General features: G+C 35.9%; 1 protein-coding gene across 2 annotated transcripts; it reads left to right on the top strand.

Annotated features, from left to right (window-relative positions):
* Positions 1-793: 793 nt before the first annotated feature.
* LOC306860353 (lamin-B3-like) lies at positions 794-20,788 on the top strand. 2 transcript variants are annotated; one of them, XM_079402011.1, is made up of 12 exons: positions 794-2,225; positions 3,340-3,496; positions 4,970-5,095; positions 5,176-5,346; positions 11,147-11,272; positions 12,309-12,529; positions 17,242-17,464; positions 18,190-18,297; positions 18,368-18,487; positions 19,223-19,324; positions 19,535-19,583; positions 20,606-20,778. In XM_079402011.1, exons 1-11 carry the CDS (start codon positions 1,846-1,848, stop codon positions 19,571-19,573), a joined length of 1,773 nt encoding a protein of 590 aa, XP_079258137.1. In that variant the 5' UTR covers positions 794-1,845; the 3' UTR covers positions 19,574-19,583; positions 20,606-20,778. The 2 variants fall into 2 exon arrangements, with proteins under 2 accessions (XP_079258137.1, XP_079258136.1); XM_079402010.1 differs by lacking the exon at positions 19,535-19,583 and having other exon boundaries at positions 20,606-20,788.
* The last annotated feature ends 644 nt before the right edge of the window (positions 20,789-21,432 follow it).

The following is a 21,432-nucleotide window of genomic DNA, read 5'->3' as shown; positions in this document are numbered from 1 at the left end:
GAAGTATTTTTCTTTATTTAGCAGAGAAACCGTAGATGTTTCGGCTGGTTATGAGACGCATGAAGAAGAGCTGCAGTGTTCAACGAGAGACTTCAGATCCTGTAATATATCCACTTGTGTTGTATATGATGAGAAATGTCATTGTATCTCTTTAGTGCCTTTAGGACTCCGGGAATAGAGCTTTAGTCTCTGTAGTGGACGTGATGTTTCAGTGCATCTCTCTGAGATCTCATGCAGTTTTAAGTCTTTGGTCTTTAAAGACGGCTGGCATTCATTGAGTGAGCAACGTTAACACCCTTATGCATATTTTGTAATTATCATTTAAACCAACTCATTTTCAAATTAATTGTCATAAATCAACATCTCAGGAAAATGTTATGGGGTTTCACATCAAAACATGACTTTTTGTTATGAAACGGGACACTAGAGGACACCAGGACTTAAAGCATGCTTATTACACATTATGGGAGAAATAAATTATAGTTCAATATTCCTATGAAATAATATCTTTTTTCATTACATGTTGGCCCAAGAACACATGCAAATTAGATAGATACATTGTATATAATGGGACAACCAACATTCCATAAAGCAAAATGGTATATCAGATCATTCTTTCATAACATCATCTTGGTATAAAAACCCTGAGGCCTAAAAATGAATTGTTTTTGCCCATTTATGTCTCTTCATGTCATTTTATTTTATTGTTTAAGTCCTGGTGTCCTCTACAGAGGACATATCATAAAATATTTTTTAAAATTTGTTATTTTCCATTTTTTTCTTATGTTCTAAACAGGAAAAACATACTAAATTAACAAAACCTTTTTGTCTGGGTCCCATGAGGATATGCAAAATACCATTAAATATTAAAAAAAGAAGAAAAAAGCATTTATTTTAAAGTAAATAAATATGCACTGTCATTGAATGTGAAGATAGTTGAGTAAATGAGATCCTGCAGCCCTTGTGGAGAAGTGCACTGCGGTGTAATGAGTACTTGAGATCTTAAACGTTCATATAATTCAATTTAAGATTAATTAAAAAGGTACTTTAAGGGACTTATATCTTTTTTTTTTTTTAAGTAAAATTATATGTGACTCTGCAGCACAAAAGCAGTCATGAGTAGCACAGGTATATTTGTAGAAATAGACAACAATACATTATATGGGTCAAAATTATACATTTCTCTTTTATGACAAAAATCATTAAGATCCTGTTCCATGAAGATAGTGTAAATATCCTACCATAAATATATCAAAACTTCATTTTTGATTAGTAATATGCATTGCTAAGAGCTTCATTTGAACAACTTTAAAGGTGATTTTCTCAATATTTAGATTTTTTTGCTCCCTCAGATTCCAGATTTTCAAATAGTTGCATCTCAGACAAATATTGTCCTATCATAACAAACCATACATCAATGGAAAGATTATTTATTCAGCTTTCAGATGATGTAGAAAACCCAATTTCAGAAAACTGACTGGTTATGACTGCTCCAGGGTCACATGTATAAATTAGCCTACTATAATTAAGTAAATTATTAAACGCAAACGTGCACTTTTAAATGTCAAGATATCTGAGAGTTTTAGTTAATAATCACATTTAGACGCCAGTGCCAAAATATTATATACAGGTTTTTGCTGCGTTTGTTTTTATTCCATCTTTCCCTTTAAATGCGCGTGCGCGTGCGGTCTTGTGATGTGACGTCACTGCGCAGCTGATAGCAATGAAGCGCAATTGAGTTTCCAAACGCGTCAAACACACGCGAGCGAGCGACGCGTCTCAGTCTGAGTCAGCGCTTCGCTTGACTTCCTGCTCTTCTCTATCGGTTGTTTTCGGGGTAAAGCGATGGCCATGATCACCTCCACCCCGATGGAGAGCCGCGCCTCCGCCGTGCGCTCCTCCAGGCGGAGCGGCGCGTCTCCGTCCGGCGTCAGCCCGACGCGCCTGACGCGTCTGCAGGAGAAAGAGGACCTGCGGCAGCTCAACGACCGCCTGGCCAACTACATCGAGCGGGTGCGACAGCTGGAGAGCGACAAGAGCTCCATGCAGCTGCTGCTGGAGGAGAAGGAGGAGCACGCGCGCAGGGAGGTCGGGGGCGTGCGCCGCCTGTACGAGACCGAGCTCGCGGACGCGCGCAAGACGCTGGACGCCACCGCGAACGAGCGCGCAAGGCTCCAGATCGAGTTGACGCAGCTGCAGGAGGAGCACCGCAAACTCAGCACCAGGTTATTAATACATTCATCAAAACACAGCTGTCACCCTGGAGCACAAAACAAAGGGTCAACATATTCAAGATTTATACATCATCTGAAAGCTGAATAAATAATCTTTCCATTGATGTATGATTTGTTAGGATAGTTTTCCCCCACTCTACCTTCATCAAAAATTAAGTTTTAATATATTTATGGTAGGAAATGTACAAAATATCTTGATGGAACATGATCTTAATATCCTAATGATTTTTGGCATAAAAGAAAAATGTATAATTTTGACTCATACAATGTATTGTTGGCTATTGCTACAAATATACCTGTTTTATTATTTTTTATTAATTTGAATCACATTATTACGTTGATAACTTTCACTTAATTGGCAGTTGTTTTAAAACTAGTTTTTACAGACTTGTTGTTTTTTTTTTTTACTTTTTTTCTATTATAAAGTGTGTATATTTTTTTTTAATATAATTTCACAAGTATTATTTCTTTATTTACAATAATAAAGACAGAAATAATAACAATAAGAATACAAATTAATATTAAATGTAGTAGTAGTTTGGAACCTAGTTTTTTTACAGATTTGCTGTCTTTGACACTTGTTGTTTTTACATTTATTTATTGAATAATAATAATATCATTATTACTGCTGCATTTATCTAATTAACAGTTCGTTTAAAACTAGTTTTAATAGACTTTTTGACTGCAGTTCTGTTATTTTTATAGATTTTTTTTTTTTATCATTATTGCAATTATTATTTTACATTTACGTTATTTGTATATGTATAAATTAGTTTTGTTTTAATCAAAAGTAACTTACAAATGAGAAATGAGTGACTCCCCTTAAGGAGAAAATGACACCTAAGAAAATGAATAGGATGTTTTTACTGTTATTTTAGTTGATCTTCACACACTTTTACTAACTGACTGTCTGGCGTGTAATATTGGGGCCTCTGATAAATTACTTATAGACTGATATCTCATTACATGCCTGTCAAAACATACACCTTTTGCATTTTGTTGTGAATTTGGATAATGATGTATAAAGTGTTTGTTCCAGTTGTGTTGCTGCAGATTGCTGTCAGTGCAGCGTTATGAATATAATATTTGTTGGCTGGTGTCTCAGGAATAATAAGAAGGAGAGTGAGCTGACCACGGCTGTGGGACACTGGAGGAATCTCGAAGCCGCTCTGAACTCAAAAGAAGCCGATTATGCCAATTTACTGGCCACCAACCGCCGGCTGGAGAATGAGATTTCTGAGCTCAGGAGTCAAGCGGCGAATGTGAGTCCAGAACAAACCACACAATCTGAAGGGGTTTATACAGTGTTTGCACTAACTGGCGCTTCACTCCATCACTAGAAGTCAAGCTGTGCTTCCAGCTAAACTGGAATATATTAGTCTGCATTGTGACGGAGATCCACAAACTGTGTCGGTGGTGTTTTAGTGCCATTGTGATACTATAACTATCAATTTTATTTTTAATTTTAATTGTGGTAATTTTGTGCGGGGTTATTTTTTTTATATAAAGGGTTATTTCAGTTTTAATTTCTTCAAATTATACTTAAAGAAAATGAGTTTTTCTGGCAACTAGATAAAATAAAGTTGTTTTCAAGTAAAGAAAATGTTGTAAAATAAATGTGGAAATGTTTTATTTTTATTTTTTCTCTTCATTTTAACTTTAGTTAGTTGTAGTAATTGTGTTTTTGTTTATATATTTATTAATTATACAATCAAGTATGAAAATTAGATGTTTTGGCAACAATCTAAAATATTTTATTTCAGTTAAAGTTTTCTTTCAAGTAATAAATGGTTTAATTTTATCTCATTAGTGATAATATTTTTTTATATTTATTCGTCTTTAACTTTTTAGTTCGTTTTTAGTAATTTTGTTTTTTCGACCTGTATACAGTTATTTATCTCACCACTACGAGTTCTCCTATATAGCAGTAAAAGCTTTTAGCTAAGCGTTTCCTCTTAAAGCCTATTCACTTTTACTGAGGAATAGGGAGAAGTCTTAAGCTAAGAGTAAGGACGGGGTTGGCTTCGCTACAATCAAAGGACAATTTGGAATTGGAATAACCTCCAAAACCAAAATTGATACCTTTTTAAAAAGCTCATTATCGCCAAATGTTTCTAAAATATTTACGTTCTGCGGCAGATTGTCGGCGAAAGCTATTTTAGGATATTTTTTTTTTTACTAATTTTAAATCTCGGTATGATCAAGTTGTTTTTACAAGGTGCCTTTTAGGTCATACACATGGATATTTATTAAAAGGTGAAGAACCACCATCATTCCTTACTTGCCAAATGACTGTGAAGCATATTTTATTAGATTGTACTGTTTTTAATGTGAATAGACAAGGGTTTTATTCAGAGGTGTTTAACTGATTTATTTAAAAAATGTATCACCTGAATGTGTTTTAGAATTTTTGTCTAGAGTAGATCTGAGATGTCTTTTTATAGCTTTTTGTTAATTGTATACCTTGTATAATTTATTCAGAGATTGCCATGAAAATAGGCTTGATGCTGGCATGATGTCCTCTTCGCTGCTCCTAACGTTTCACATAGATTTAGTGCTAAAACACTTTGTGAAATGCTCTATTTTTAAGGTTTTAATCGGTGAGTTATGAGCTACTTTTAGCCTTAAGATGTTTCGTGAATACGGCCCCAGATGTGTAGGTCGTGCCCAGCTTGAGTTTTATGTGCAGTAATTTCTGCACCTGAGGTGTAAAGTGAAGTGCCTTCTGCTCACAGCTGGAGTCTGCGCTGCAGAACATGAAGACGCAGCTGAACTCGGAGATGCTGCGGCGCGTGGACGCTGAGAACCAGATCCAGACGCTTCAGGAGCAGCTGGACTTCCAGAAGCACCTCGGCGAGCAGGTTGAATTTGAGAGAGCTCTGCGTGTGTGTGTGTGTGTGATCGGAGCAGTGTTGTGACTGCGTCTGCGCTGTGTGCACAGGAGGTGCGGGAGATGCGCAGTCGGCACGAGAGCCGGCTGATGGAGCTGGACAGCGGCAGACAGAAGGAGTTCGAGGGGAAACTAGCCGAAGCCATGAAGCAGCTCCGAGAAGAACATGAAGGTCAAATCCAGCAGTACAAAGAGGAGCTGGAGAAAACCTTCGGTGCTAAGGTACAACCGCCGGCTTGAGTTCTCACCAGACAGCTTTGTTCAGAAGCACTCGTTATTTTATTTTTTCTTTATATTATAAAAAAGATTTCTCACCGAGGTCAGCTTATGTGAATATGAATATATACAGTGCCCTCCAAGTATTGGAACAGTAAGGCCAATTCCTTTATTTTTGCTGTAGACTGAAAGCATTTGGGTTTGACATCAAAAGATGAATATGAGATGAGAGATTAACATTTCAGCTTTTATTTACAGGTATTTTCATCTGGATCTGATGCACAACTTAGAAGATAGCACCTTTTGTTTGAACCCACCCATTTTTTACCAAAAGTATTGGAACAGATAGAATTAACACAGATTAAAGTGAAAAAGACTTAATATTTAGTTGCAAATCCTTTGCTTTCAATAACTGCATCAAGCCTGTGACCCATTAACGTCACCAAACTTTTGCATTCTTCTTTTGTGATGCTTTTCCAGGCTTTCACTGCAGCCTCTTTCAGTTTTGGGGGGTTACTCCCTTCAGTCTCTTCTTTAGCAGGCAAAATGCATACTCTACAGGGTTTAAGTGTGGAGATTGACTTGGCCAGTCTAAAACCTTCCACTTCTTGCCCCTGATGAACTCCTTTGTTGTTTTGGCATTATGTTTTGGGTCATTATCTTGCTGCATGATGAAGGATCTCCCAATCAGTTTGGTTGCATCTTTCTGTAAATTGTCAGACAAAATATTTCTGTAGACTTCTGAGTTAATTTTGCTGCTGCCATCATGTGTTACATCATTAATGAAGATTAATGAGCCTGTCCCAGAAGAAGCGATGAAAGCCCAAGCCATTACATTACATTACTTGTGTAATGTGTACTATAATGTACACCTGTGCACACTGTGTTTCAGATGAGCTTGTATGTTTGGGATCATGAGCAGATCCTTTCTTTCTCCAAACTTTAGCTGGTCCATAAAACCTTGTCCCAGAATTTGAGTCTCGTCTCCTATTCTTCTTGCTAATGAGTGGTTTGCATCTTCTGGTGTAGCCTCTGTACTTTTGTTCATGAAGTCTTCTGCGAACAGTAGATTGTGATACCTTCACTCCTGCCCTCTGGAGGTTGTTGCTGATGTCACTAACAGTTGTTTTAGGGTCTTTCTTTACAGCTGTCACAATGTTTCTGTCATCAACTGCAGATGTTTTCCTTGATCTACCCGTTTGAGGTGTTACTTAGTACACCAGTGGTTTCTTTCTTCCTCAGGAGATTACAAATGGTTGTACTTGCTATTGCCAGTGTTTGTGCAATGGTTTGATTGATTCTTCATCTCCTCTCAGCTTCACAATTGCTCGTTTTTCACCCATAGACACCTCTCTGGTTCATGTTGGTTACACGTCTAACTAACTATAAATGCAGTCTGCACGGATCTGAAACTGAGCGCAGACATTCAGTGCTATTTATTGTTTGAATAATCAATTAATAGGACACACCAGGGCAACAAAACACACCTGTCAGTCACATGTTCCAATACTTTTGGTAACATGAAAAATGGGTGGGTTCAAACAAAAGGTGCTATCTTCTAAGTTGTGTATCAGATCCAGATGAAAATACCTGTAAATAAAAGCTGAAATGTATATATTATATTTCAAACGGTACGATATCATAATTTTTGCTCAATTCGGTATATCATACGCTGCAGTTGTGAAATACACCTGTTGGTGGCAGTGTTTCCCAAATTGCTGTGCAACCGGTAAATGTGACAACAGAACAATGTGATGGATCATCAGATTAAACTGTCAACGCACCCGAAATTAATAAATAAAGAGAACAGTAGAAGAGAAATATGGCATTACTTTGCATACAAAACCGATGACACCGGTGAAGGAACTGACCTTACTGCACCGGGTGTAGTTTTGACCCGGACACGTTTCATAAATTGTAAAAAAAAAAGAAAAATTATAATTTGTGCTGTCATGCGATTAATCGCATCCAAAAAACAAATTTGTTTAGAGATGTTTGTGTACTGTGTATATTTATGTATATGCAAATACACACACATACAATATATATTTATATTAATATAATTTAAATATTATTTTTATATATATATATATATATATATATATATAAATAAAATACATGGTAAACAAACTTTTATTTTGGATACGATTTAATCGTTTGACAGCACTAAAACAAATCCATAGTTTTTAGTATTGGAGAAAAGAATTGCATATGGATTACTTCTATTTCCTGATTTTTACAAATTTTTTTTTTTTTTTACTAAATCATTACAGGTTTTGTGTTTGGGTAGTTTTTAGTATGGGGGAAAAAATTATTGCAAATGGATTAAGAATATCAAAATACACGCTGTTATTATTCCAGATTTATTAAAATATTTAAACTAAATTGAGGTTTCGCTTTTAGGTCAGTTTTGACCCGTCAGTGAAACTGTGGTTTTACTCGTGAAATTATACCGTTTGTTTTCTATACGTGTTAGTTAGATTTCTCAAAGTACTTTAGTAAAATACATTTAGCCTCTTTCTTATCTCTCTCATATTTAGGATTGAATTCTATTGGTAAATTTGAATATGCACCAAGACATTATAAACGGACAAAAGATGTCATAACAAATAAACATGATGAAAAAAATACAAATGTAACGCAACAATAAACTATATCTAATGAAATACAGCCCACAGGTGTAGAGTAAAATAAATTTGACATAAAAATAAAGTTTAAAAGAGAAGTTGACATTGCACTGCCACCTGTTGAAGCGATTCAGGCCGTTCCTCATCCTTTTCATCTGAAAGTGAAAGTTTATGCTGGTAAAATTAATAGATTTAGTTTATAGGGCTGGGTATAAAATATGGATATCTTGATTTGAATCGATTCTCATTTTTATGAAAGTATATCGATTCTTAAATCCTAAGAATCTATTAGTCTAGCCTGTTCTCAGTTAATGGACGGAACGGTCTTTTGCAATCGCTCAGTGTTTCAGCCACGCAAAGACAGCAATATAACTTCTTGTAAAGCATGTCATGTAACGCCACATTCACCTCAGAACACATTCGGGGACATAAACTCATTAGTCTGTAGAGAGGGGCATTTTGCTAAATATATGCACCATATAACACATTCATTATAACTTTTACTGTTCTTCAATGTTTAATACATATTTTTATGACAGCCACCATTTAAATGTTTATTATTTTAAAAAAAAGTCCTTGATTCTGATTGGTTGAGCCTCGTTCGAAGCCATTGTAAATGACTCTACACGTACACCTTTTAATTAAAAGACAAACAAAATCCAGGGAGTTCAATGAGATATTTGAAGGTGCTCTTTGGGGTCGAGAATTCAAATGGATGTAAAAAAAGAGAAATCCAAGGCACTCTTCAAAATTATTTAAAAAGCCTTTATTATACTGAGCCACCTGGTGGATCGTCTTGATGTGCTTCATGTGGTATTTTACCATGTCTCTCAGGTGTTTCTAATTATTACACACAAAAGGGAAATTGTTTGTCTGGGAAGCACACCCTGAAGAAGGTGTTTTGCATCGCTACGCGTGGGTTGCTTCTTCCCGTGTCTTTTTAAATTTTATAATCAAGAAATAGTCAGTATAATAAAGGCTTTTTAAATAATTTTGAAGAGTGCCTTGGATTTCTCTTTTTTTACAAACATACACCTTTTGTTTTCTTTGTGTTGCTCTGTAACCACTTACAACCATTTCTGAGGAACTACATTGGCGGAAGAATAATGTTTTTATTAATATCATTACATTTTATTTGCTTTGTAACTTTTATTATAAAACAATCACATAAAGCAATAAGCCCCGTGAAGCCGTGGTTTACAGTGAATTTATAACGGCTTTATAACTCCGCTTCACGTCGTGCCTAACAACGGCCCTTAGCTGTTATAAATTCACTGTAAACCACGGCATCACGGGGCTTATTGCTTTGTGATTATAAAAACTTCATTAAGTGTAATTTAAGCAGTTGTATAGTCTGTTTTCACCTTCAATATTATAGTAATGTAGTACCAACCAACTCTCATGTATATTTTACAGCATTAGTTAAGAGATTTTATTTTTTTTCCTTAAATTTGGCATGTGTGCTGTACCTGATATATCCAAAGTAATCCATATCGAATCGATTTGGGAATCGAGAAATTTAATTGCGTCAAAACCCAGCCCTATTAGTTAAAACATTTAAGAGTAACATTTGTTTTTTTTGTTTTTTTTACAAAAACAAAATTTGTAGGTTTCATAGATTTGGACAGTTTTTGATATTCCAGTGGAGTTAATACTGTTATCAATTTTTTATGTTCTTATACATTTCATATAGTGCAGTAAGTTCCCTAAATTCTCACATCACAGTTGTTTTGCTGTTGTAGGTCTTGTAAAAATTTATTTAATTGAATTTCTTTTTTTTTTTTTTTTTTTTTTATGAACAAAAAGGGGGTAAATGTAGTAATAGCTTGGTAAAGTGATTAAATCGATTTTCTTTTTCTCAAGTAAAAGTAATTCAAAGATTTACTTTAATACTTAAGAACATTAAAATGTAGCACTTTCTTGTATTCAAGGTAACACAAACAACTTTATTTATGAATGTAGTGCAGTAAAGGAATGGATGTGAAAAACTACATATAGGCCTTAAGAGAAAATGTGCTATTCACTGCACCTAAAATGCATAATTGCAGAAAAAAACACATGCTTTTATTGAACATTATTTTCTCACAAAATCTGTTGCTCCATTAAAGTCGTTTATTTGGTTTAAAAGTCTTATAAATGTATGAGGTGGCAAGAGGAGGGGTATTGATACATGCTTCAGCTACAATGTTTTTAAAGTTAATACTTGTTCGAAACAATCACTTTAGCAAAGTTATTTTCTGCTTATTTGGAAAATAATTGTTCAATAAATATACTGTCATTAACATCATTAATATAAAAAAAAAAATTAAATACAGAAATAAAATCATTAAAGATTCTGAAAGCATGGAAGGAGATCCGATAATAATTGAATATATATTTACAGTAGTAACAGCAAATGATATTTTATTATATTATATGATTAATATCATGTTTTTAAATATGGTTTCATTCTAAACATGGTGCTTATCTCTAATATGGACACCCAACATAATAATATATGATATTTACCATCTGAATCTAACCATGTCATCGATCTATTAATTATCATGTTAATAACGGTGCCTTTAGCCCCAACAGCAGGGGCGCTTTTTACCCCAAATACCATACTTTTACATATTCTTTCGTTACTTAAAAACTGTTGCTTTAATCATCTTAAACAAAACTGAACATTTTTAAGACCTTTGTCTCAAAATATATATGCATTGATTTTAGCGATTCTCATTTCCTACTTAAATCTACAACATTTTTAAAAACATCAAATATTAGATCAAGTAAGCACAGAATCAACTTTGCATCAAGGATCAGATAAATATACATGTGTATCTTGAAAAGTGAATGTTTGGCACAAACGTGGCGTAGCACTTTCCATCTAGTGGTTTAGATGAAATATCAAAGGCACCGTTGTACCCTACTTTTTAAATGTACTTGAGTAAAGTAAAGATACTTGACTACTGTCCGCCTCTGTATTTAAGGGTTGAAGTGAGTTTCCAGCAGTCAGATGTGCATGTATCCGTCTGTCTCTCAGCTGAGGTGCAGGAAAACTGTAGTTCAGGGGTTTGAGCGGCAGGAAGTGTTTGAGTCCCGTCTGTCTGTCATGGTACCTCCGTAACGCCGCGTTAGTCATTCCACAGGACACACACTCCTCCAGATCCTCAGCACTTTGCCTTGATCTCTTGCAGCTGGAGAACGCCAAGCAGACGGCGGTGAAGAACAGCGACTTTGCGTCTTCGACGAGAGAAGAGCTGGCGGGAACCAAACTCAGACTGGAGTCTCAGTCGGTCCAGATCAACAACCTGCAGAAACGGGTAGAGACCCCACTCACGACTGAATAGACCATCAAATCAGAATGGGAGCTTTTTTAGATTTGTTCATTTTAAGCTCATCTAAACTAATGCTGACAAAGTTTAGGGTCAGTAAATATTTTTTTTACTTTTATTCAGCAAGGATGCAGTATTTTTCTTTTTTTTTTTTTTAGTTCAACATTTTTCCTTTTCTTTCCCAACACTGTCTAAAGACAAGCACCGTCTTTTGCCAGCACCTGACCAGTTAATACTAGCACTTACCTATTCTATTCGTTTTGGTTTAATTTATTTAAAAAAAAACCCACCTTACTATGTATACTGTGTTAGACTAACTGAGTCTTGTCACAGCACTGCTTCTCTCTCATTGGTCTGATTGCTTCTATCGTTCTCCTCATTTCTTAGTCACTTTGAATAAAAGCGTCTGCTAAAGGATTAAATGTAAAATGAAGAAAAAGATATATATATTTTTTTTAAGAAATTACTACTTTTAGCATTAAATTTGATTAAAAGTGACAATTTCTTCATGCAAAATACCTACTGATTTTTTTTTATTTATTTATTTTATATTATATATAACTACCATTCAGAAGCTTGGACTTGGTATGATTTTTTTTTTTTTTAAATAAATAAATAGTTTTATTATAACTATAAGTGCCAGTAAAGACATTTATAATGTTACAAAAGATTTATATTTCAAATAAATGCTGTTCTTCTGAACTTTCTCTTCATCTGTGAATCCTGAAAAATAACATGTATCACAGTTTCCACAAAAATATTGTGCAGCACAACGGTTTTCAACATTGATAATAATAATAATGTTTCTTGAGCAGTAAATCAGTATATTAGAATGATTTCTGAAGATCATGAGACACTGAAGATAATGATGCTGAAAATCGCAGAAATAAATGAGTTTAACAGATATTCACACAGAAAACAGCTGGTTTACGTTCTAACAGTATTTCACCGTATTTCTGATCATATAAACGCAGCCTCTATGAGCAGAAGAGTGATCCGTATATTCGGTGTGTCTGTGGCTCAGAATGCGGTTCTGGAGGCTCGTGTTCAGGAGCTGGAGCAGATGCTGGACCGCGAGCGACAGATGAACCAGCAGCGGCTCTCGCAGAAGGAGCAGGAGATGGCAGACATGAGGCAGCAGATGCAGGAGCAGCTGGAGGAGTACCAGAACCTGCTGGACGTCAAGCTCATGCTGGACATGGAGATCAACGCCTACCGCAAGATGCTGGAGGGAGAGGAGAAACGGTGAGCCGCACTTCTGCACACAGAACTACTCCCCTTTAGCTGACAACTCGCCTTAAGATCAGAATAGGTCACCTATGAGATTTGCTTGGATCCAATGAGAAAGTGTTTTTATGAGGGTCTTACAAGGCTAAATAAAGAACTGGGGCTGGTTGCAGACTGGTCTTATTTGTATTGGAAAAGTAAGACTGATAACCACTTGGCAGTGTTGGGTAAATTGCACTAAAAAGTAATTAATAACTAGTAACAAATTATGTCTTCAGTGTAATTAGATTACTGTACAAGTTACTCTCTCCATTACTCATTACTTTCTAAATCCTATATCAACCTCGACAAGTTAATTATTGATGCAAGGATAGACATGAAACACTTCTCTTAATTCGTTCAAGTAACTACATCAATTATTCTGGACACACTTTAGATTAGAGTCCAGTTCTCACAATTAACTATGACTTTTGCCTCAAAATACTCCTAATTGCTGCTTATTAATGCTTCGTAAAGTAGTTGTTACGAGGTCTTCAGAATAAGACATTAATATGTGTTTTTAAGTAATAATAAACAGCCAACTAGTTAATATTGATAACACTAAAGCGTTACTAATATTCTCATTAACTGACCAAAGTATTTAAAGTGAGAAGGGTGCATAAAAAGCCTGAATTGTAGGGTTAGATTTTAATTCGACTATTGTATTGTATCGTGTATAAATGTTCTACAGTCTATACAGCATTAAGTTAAATTACATTAGAAGTAACTGTTATTAAATTACAGAAAAAATAAGTGATCCCTTTTTCAAGGGAAAAGCAATTAAATTACAGTAACTAATAACTTGCATATATATATATTATAGTTACTATTTTATTTTATTTTTTTTCGGTTAAATGTTCATTTCAAACATTTTATGTACTTCATGTTTTATGCGTCACTTAAATTGATATAATAATACCAATAATAGTAGTAGGAATAATAATAATAATTAACATTTACTTCTTCTACAGGCTTAAATCCCTTTTATCTGTGGGGTCGCCGGTACGTATCCTTCGTCTCCAACTTCTCCTGTTCTCCTGCCTTCATGTCCTCGTTCACACAATCTTCAAGTCTCCTTTTTGGCCGTCCTTTCCTTCTTGTACCGAAGTGCGTCTTTCTGACTTTCTTTCCAACGTATTCATCATCTCTTCTCAATATGTGACCGTGCCGTCTTAGTCTGTTCACTCTCAGCTGATTTCTGATATTGTCATTTGTCTCTTGGTCATATTTTGTTAGTCCCAAGGAGAATCGCAGCATCTTCATTTCCGCTACTTCCATCTATCGTTCTTGTACTTTTTTTACTGCCACTGCTTCATCACTGTCTCTATAGGGGTAGTCGTGGCCTAATGGATAGAGAGTTGGACTTGTAACCTGAAGGTCGTGGGTTCGAGTCTCAGGTCCGGCAGGGATTGTAGGTGGGGGGAGTGAATAACCAACACTCTCTCCACCCTCAATACCACGACTGAGGTGAGGTGACCTTTTTCAAGGTCAATAAACACACACTGCAAGCTTTGCTGTCCTTCACAAAACTCTTCAGTCAGCTGGAGGAGAGCATAAATGGCATCGGTGGTACTTCTTCCCGGCATGAATCCAAACTGGTGATCACTGATTTGTATTATATATCTTAGCCTTTGATCAATAATGCGTTCCAGTCTTGTAGATCTCCCTTGTTTTTATATATGGGTACTATGGTGCTGTTTCTCCAATCATCTGGCGTGATTCCAGATTCTATATTATCGTTAAACCATTTGACAAGGAGTTCAGTGCCATATTCTTCCAGGCATTCCCAGACTTCTACTGGTATGTTGTCCGGGCCTGTAGTTTTCCCGGTTTTCATTGTGTTAATGGCTTTCCTTACCTCCTTTGATATCTTGTCATCCACTCTGCTGGTCCTTTCATTTTCTATGTTCATCAGATTCTCGAAGTAGTTTTTCCATCTTGCCTGTATTTTGTCATCAACGTACAAGATTTTTCCATCTTTCTTTTACTAGCTTTGCTTGGTGGATGTCTGAGGAGTTCTTATTCCTTGTTTTAGCTATTCGTATGCCCCTCTGTTGTCCTTCAGGTGAATCCAGGCTTTTGTACAGATCTTTGAATGCTTCACATTTTGCTTTGGCCACAGCTCTCCTCGCAGTTTTGTTTGCTTCTTTATATGCTTTGATGGTGTCATCATTCCTGTTAAAGTCTCTCTCCTTCTCTTTCTTCGTCCGCACCGCCTCCTGGACTTCCTCATTCCATCACCATGTCTCTTTACCCGCTTTTGCTTTTCCTGATGTTTCTATCCTTTCCCATTTTCCTAATGGTCTCACTCACTGTTGCCCAATCTCTCTGTGCTTTCGAGCTTTTCGTTTATTGCTGTCTCACACTTTTCCTTTGTTTCCTTCTGTGTGAGTTTCCACCATTTAGTTTTCTGTATTGCCATATGTCTTGGGTATCTCAGACATTTTATTTGGGTCTTGCACACTACTGGTTTGTTTTGCCACAGCCTCACTTGGTAGAACACTGCAGTCTGTCACTAGCTTCATCATGTTTTTCCTGCATGGTATATAGTCAACTTGTGTTTCTTCCACCACTTGAGTAAGTCATCTTTGAGTTTTGTTTTTGGAAAAGTATTTACGATGATCAGACTTCCAGCAAAGTTGATTTATAGAATTTCCTTCTTCATTTGTCCTCTCATAACCATGTTTGCCCATGCATTCACTTGTGCTTGCATCGTCTTCTCTAACATGCCCGTTGAGGTCTCCTGCGATCCATAGCTGTTCAGTGTCTGGTATGTAGTTTAGCATCCCCCTCATTTGCTCCCAGAACTGATGTTTCATATCATCGAGGCATCCTACTTGTGGTGCATATGCACTCGCTATGTTTGCCATCTGTCGGTTAATCTCAATTTTCATCCACATAAGAATAGAATAGAACAGAATTTCATTATTGTCATTGTACACAAGATACAACGAAATTGCAGAGCTTCTGCATAAGGTGAATGTTACATAATGGACCAAAAAATACAAAATAAATATACATAATACAAAGTGATGTACAATTTAAAATATTTAAGCTAAGACAAAGAATAAAGAAAATGAACATAGAAAGAGTTGCTTGTGTATGTATGTAATAATAAGCCACAGTTTGTCAAAATTATTATTGCACTAATGAGGTAGACTTCTGGCTCTGAATAAAACTATTTGGAATGAGAATATAAAAACATTGCACAAAAAGTGAAGATATTTCACAGGAATACAAGGCTGTACTGGACTGAAGGAATAAAGACTAAGAATGGAGATTGCACAGAAATATGATACACAAATACACATTGTACTGAGTAAGATGTCAGTGCATGTGAGTGTTCAGTGTGATTATAGCTCTGGGGAAGAAGCTGTCCTTGAGTCTATTGGTCCGTGATTTAATGCATCTGTAGTGCCTGCCAGAGGGCAGCAGTTTAACCAGGGTGAGAGTGGTCTTTTCCAATGTTCTGAGCTCTGAGGCAGCGGGAGTTGTAAAGGTCCTTCAGGGAGGGAAGAGGGCAGCCAATGATCCTCTGCGCGGTGTTAATGATCCGCTGTATTCCCTTTCTCTCTGCCTCAGTACAGCTACGGTACCATACTGTGATACAGTATGTCAGCAGGCTCTCCGCAGAGCGATAGAAGGTCTCCAGCAGCTTCTCCTTTAGGTTGTTCTTCTTTAACACTCAAGAAGTGAAGGCGCTGCTGTGCCTTCTTGATGATTGCTGTGGTGTTGGCTGACCATTTGAAGTCTGCTGAGATGATTGTGCCGAGGAATTTGAATGTTTGAACCCTCTCTACGCAGTCTCCATTGATGTAGAGGGGAGCGGGGTCTGCCCTGTGCCTTCTAAAGTCAAGGATGATTTCCTTTGTTTTTGTTTTGGTGGTGTTAAGTGTCAGGTTGTTGGCTGAACACCACTCTGACAATCTCAGGATCTCATTTCTATTGGCAGCCTCATCCCCCTTTAAGATTAGGCCCACCACTGTAGTATCATCTGCAAATTTGATGTTGTTCTGGTGATGGACTGGGCGGCAGTCATTGCAGAATTGGGCTCAGCACGCACCCTTGAGGGGAGCCAGTGCTGAGCGTGTGGGTGGAAGAGAGATGGGGACCGAGTTTAACCGTCTGAAGGCGGTCAGTCAGGAAGTTCCTGATCCAAGTACAGGTGAGTAAGGGGAAGCCCAGATCTGTGAGTTTGCTGAAGAGGATGTCCGGTATGATGGTATTGAAGGCTGAGATAGTGATAGTGACTTTTTTGATAGTGACTTCTGAGCTTCTATCTCTGGACTATCTTCTTTATCCGTGCCCGTTTTTGATACGGTAGCCGTAATCCACTTTTCACAACCTTACGACAGTCTGGCTGCGTGTCGTTTATAGAGTACGCCCTAGCATAGGGTTCCAGTGGATTCTGGGCCCTATGCCGGAGTTATAATTAACATTTACAACATTAGTTTTAATTTCAGAAGTTGTATCTGTTCACATTAATTCATGCACTATGAACTAACATAAACAAACATTACATTCACATTTAGTCATTTATTTAGCGAATGCTTTTATCCAAAGCGACTTACAAATGAGGACAATAGAAGCTATTTTATTAGCCAACATTTAACAGATTAATAAATGCTGTGAAAAGCACATTATCTCACATGAACTAAAGAGTGAGGCGTTTCTGTGTGTTCTGCTCTCAGACTGAATCTGTCCCCGAGTCCGGTCCAGCAGGCGGCGCTCTCTCGCACCCACGCTCAGCCCGTCAGGAAACACTGGGCCAAGAAGCGCAAGCACGAGGGCACGAGTTCAGGACTGTCCCCCAGCTACAAGCTTTCCCAGCATTCCTCCTCACGCGGAAACATGTCCATCGATGAGATCGACCTGGACGGACGCTACGTCACGCTCAAGAACAACTCCGACAATGTACATCCTCTTCATTTGTGTATAAAGTTTATATTATTTAGTATTTTCTGTTTTCATTTTATAGTGAATTTAATTAAAAAAAATTATTTTATTTTTTTTATGTCTGTATAGTTAAATATTGAGTTTAGGGTTTTAATATAATTGTAAAGTTTTTATAAATATTTAAAGTCAAATTTTCGGTTTTCATTTTGTCTTTTTGTCTCTCATTAATTTTCTTAATCTCTTAATATTCTTAGTAACATTTTAGAGATTACTTGTTTTAAATATTCATCTTAATTTGAAAGTTTTTCATTTACATTTTATTCAAAATTTATTGTTTTTATTTTTTGAATTCTTTTAATTCATTAGTTTAAGCAATTTTGTTTTTGCCGCTTTTTTCTTTTCTTAGTGTCCATATATATATATATATATATATATATATATATATATATATATATTTTTTTTTTTTTTTTTCGTTTTAATTTGAAAGTTTTAGTAATTTGCTATCGTTTTATTTTTCAATTTATATCAATATAATTTTTTTTTTTTTTTTTAACTGCACAGTTTGAGACAGTTTCTGGTTTATTTATTTGTAATTTTATGTCTGCGTAGTTTTATATATTTTAAGTGTAGTTTGGTACTCACAAGTACTTAAGTAACAAATTAATATGAAATAACTGGTAATGATGTCTGTCTGGGATGATCCAGAGCTGGTTAATCGGAGCGTGTGCTGATGATGGTTTCAGGATCAGTCTCTGGGCGGCTGGGTGTTGAGGAAGCGTGAAGCCGAGGCTCCTGAGGTGGTCTTCCAGATCCCGTCTCAGTGTGTGCTGAGCGCGGGCCAGACGCTGACGGTGAGCACGCTGAGATCAGGGTAACTGCGGTGCGGTGAGCCGCGTCTGACGCCGTGTGCTGTGTGTTCAGATCTGGGCCGCGGGTTCGACGGCGGAGCAGGCGCCCCGGGGCGATCTGGTGCTCAGGACCCAGGAGACCTGGGGCCCATTTGGAGAGGCGCGCATCTCGCTGCTCAACCCACAGAACGAGGTGAGAGTTTCACATCCGTTTCATATCCTCGATATGATCAGGTTATTAGTCAGTGAATAATTGACCAGTGCTGGCAAAATGAGTTGCAGTAAGTACTCTCTCAAAAATGAGTTTTTTAAATTTTCATTCTCCATTAAAAGACTTGCAAAATGATGATGATTTGTTGGAATCAAGCAACAAATGACTGGGCTACACTCGTTTGAAGCTGATAGTCAGCAAAGTCAGTCAGAAAAATCAAGTTGAAGTTTTACATTTATTCATTTATTATTTATCATTTATTTTTATATTTTATTTATCTTTTTACTTTTTAAATTTCAGCAATTTTATCTTGTTTTATGCAGCTTTTGCATTTAAATATTTAATTTAATAGTGATATTAATAATTTTACTTCATTTATTATTCATTTATCATTGTTTTATATGATCTTTGTTTATTTTATTTTAAAATAATTTCAGTAATTGTTTTATGCAACTTTTTGTCATTTAAACTGTATTTTTGTTAGTAATATTATATTAAATCATGCTCTATAGAATTCAACATCGGTCATACTGATTAATCGCTTGAAGTTCTCAGTGAATATAAACGCTTGAAGTCTGAACTTCTGATTGCCTTTGAGAGTGCGGTCACTAAAATGACCACTGTAGACTTATGAGATGTTACCCAGTCATCTCTCTGTGTGTGTGTGTGTGTGTGTGTGTGTGTGTGTGTGTGTGTGTGTGTGTGTGTGTGTCACAGGAGACAGCAGAGTTCTGTCTGGTGTGTGTTCCGGGTAAAGCTGACGAGGATCTGGAGTGTGATGAGAACATCATGAGTCGTGACGTTCACCTGCGCCGACAGGTAAACCCTTCATATCAGAGTCTGAGCTCAAACAGATGAACATCACGGGTTTATAAACTCATAAAACACAGACTTTAAATGCAATGAAAGCATCTGTCAAATGCATGAATATAAATGTGTATCTGTTAGTTTCTGTTTCTTTAAAACATGCTGTTTGCTCTCAAACAACATCTGTGTTCATGTGGTTTCTTCATCTGTGTTTTGTAAAAGCCCAAGAGAAGGAAAAAGAAATGTTGTTCTCTGTCCTGATGGGCTGCAGGTGAGATGTTCTGCATGTTTGCTCACACGTCTTCAGCGTTATAACGCATTATAACCCGTGTGTCTCCTCTGACCGGCCTCTTATAACCTCCTCATCGCTCAGGAATCAACACTAACACTGTTCTTCACATCAAACAGCCTCCAGAGTTTAGCCTCTTGATTTGAGCTCGCAATTTTAATGAAACGTTGTTGTTTTTTTTTTTTTGTCCACGTGACAAGGAATTATTTGCTTGCTTTTCTGAAACCGTGTGTGTGTGTGTGTGTGTATATGTGTATATGTATGTATGTATGTATGTATGTATGTGTGTGTGTTTTTATAATTTATTCATTTTATTTGTTTGCTTTTTTTATTTAATATTTTGTTTTTGTCTTTATATCTCTTGTATTTGTTTTTTATTTATATTTTGTATTGTTTTGTTTGTATTGTTCTTGTATTGTTTTTTTTGTAGGTATATATTTGTGTATTTATATACAATATATTATTGAATATTGTTTTTAATATTGACTTACAATTTTATGCATTTGTTTGTTTTATTTATATTATGTATTGAGTCATTTTATGTTTTTTTTATTTTTTTTTTTTTTTTTTTATATTGTGTATTTATTTTTATTTGTTGGCATTTGAATTCTATTTTCGGTATGTATTTGTATGTTAATTTTATATTTATTTAATTTTTCATTTAATTACCAATTTTATATACCTGATGTTTTATGCATCTCTTTTGCTATTTAAATATTATTATTACGGTTGTCGTCACTGAGCAGGCATCTATTTTCTAACTACTAAAAGTCGATTTACTTGAAAGACTGACACTTTTAATCTGCATTAAATCCTGACTAATAGTATCATAAATCACAAACTGCTTTGTTTTAGGCTGGTACGTGCGAGTGCATGGTTTTTAACTGGTCAGTTTTGTCCCTCGTTTCGTTCTTTCTGCTGCAGATTCAGTCAGATGTCAGTGTTTGTGCTGTGCTCGAGTTCATCTCATGTGAATGATCAGTTGTGTGTTGTGTGTGTTTCAGGCTCAGAGACACAATCAGGACGCCAGCTGTGCCGTCATGTGACGCACCTGATACACCTTCAGAGCCTCAACTGGATATTTTACATGAAGAATTGTTTGTTGTTGTTTGTTCAGATAATAACGTTTGAATAACTGTTAGGTCCTAATAAATTAAAATAAATGCTATGCTTTTTTTGCAAAATCATGTTTAAAGATTATTTCTTCATGTCTTAAATGAGCATAAAGTTGTTTTTTTTTTTTTTTTAAATATAGTGCTGATTTTCGAAGGTAAAACCCTTATCGGTTCTTCAGTGGACAAAAAGATTCAAGAAGTTCTTGAGTTGATTCATGATTCTTTGGTGCCTTTAAAGTTATTGATGTTTCATTATATTGTGTATATATATCTTAACATCTTCTTGTGGGATCTTAAAGTCCCGTAACATCACATTTCAAATTCCTTTTGATTTTAATTGAGAACTTGTAGGTTTGGGTTAGGAAATAATGAAAAAAATATTTTTATTTTTAATTTAAAAAATACTTTAGCATGAAACAAAATTACACACTTTTTTTTTTTCTGTTCAGAACCTGTTTGCAGTCAACCAAGATGCTTTAAATTATATTACATTTAAATATATAATATTGTATAACGTTACAAAGCCACATCCAAATAATTTTTTTTTGGTCAGTGCGATTTAATGCCATATTAAAGTTTATATTAAGCACCCATTTAATGTCAGAAGGCATGAAGTTTTAATTTTTTTCCTAGAAAAGGTTTTGGCTAATGATGCACTGAGAAGAGATCCAGGCAGACGAGGTCTTTCTGTAAAAGTGTAGTTTAGTAAAAATCAA

Source organism: Barbus barbus (assembly GCF_936440315.1).
Source record: "Barbus barbus genome assembly, chromosome: 41".
NCBI classification, from domain to species: domain Eukaryota; kingdom Metazoa; phylum Chordata; class Actinopteri; order Cypriniformes; family Cyprinidae; genus Barbus; species Barbus barbus.
Note: the sequence above shows the minus strand (reverse complement) of the source record. Positions and strands in the feature narration are given on the sequence as shown.

Bases quoted from the DNA above. Each gene is read 5' to 3' on its own strand.
- LOC306860353 (XM_079402010.1), top strand. From the start codon at position 1,846: ATGGCCATGATCACCTCCACCCCGATGGAGAGCCGCGCCTCCGCCGTG. The intron at 5,096-5,175 runs GTTGAATTTGAG...CTGTGTGCACAG, and splicing joins AGAAGCACCTCGGCGAGCAG to GAGGTGCGGGAGATGCGCAG. The intron at 19,325-20,605 runs GTAAACCCTTCA...TGTGTGTTTCAG, and splicing joins ACGTTCACCTGCGCCGACAG to GCTCAGAGACACAATCAGGA.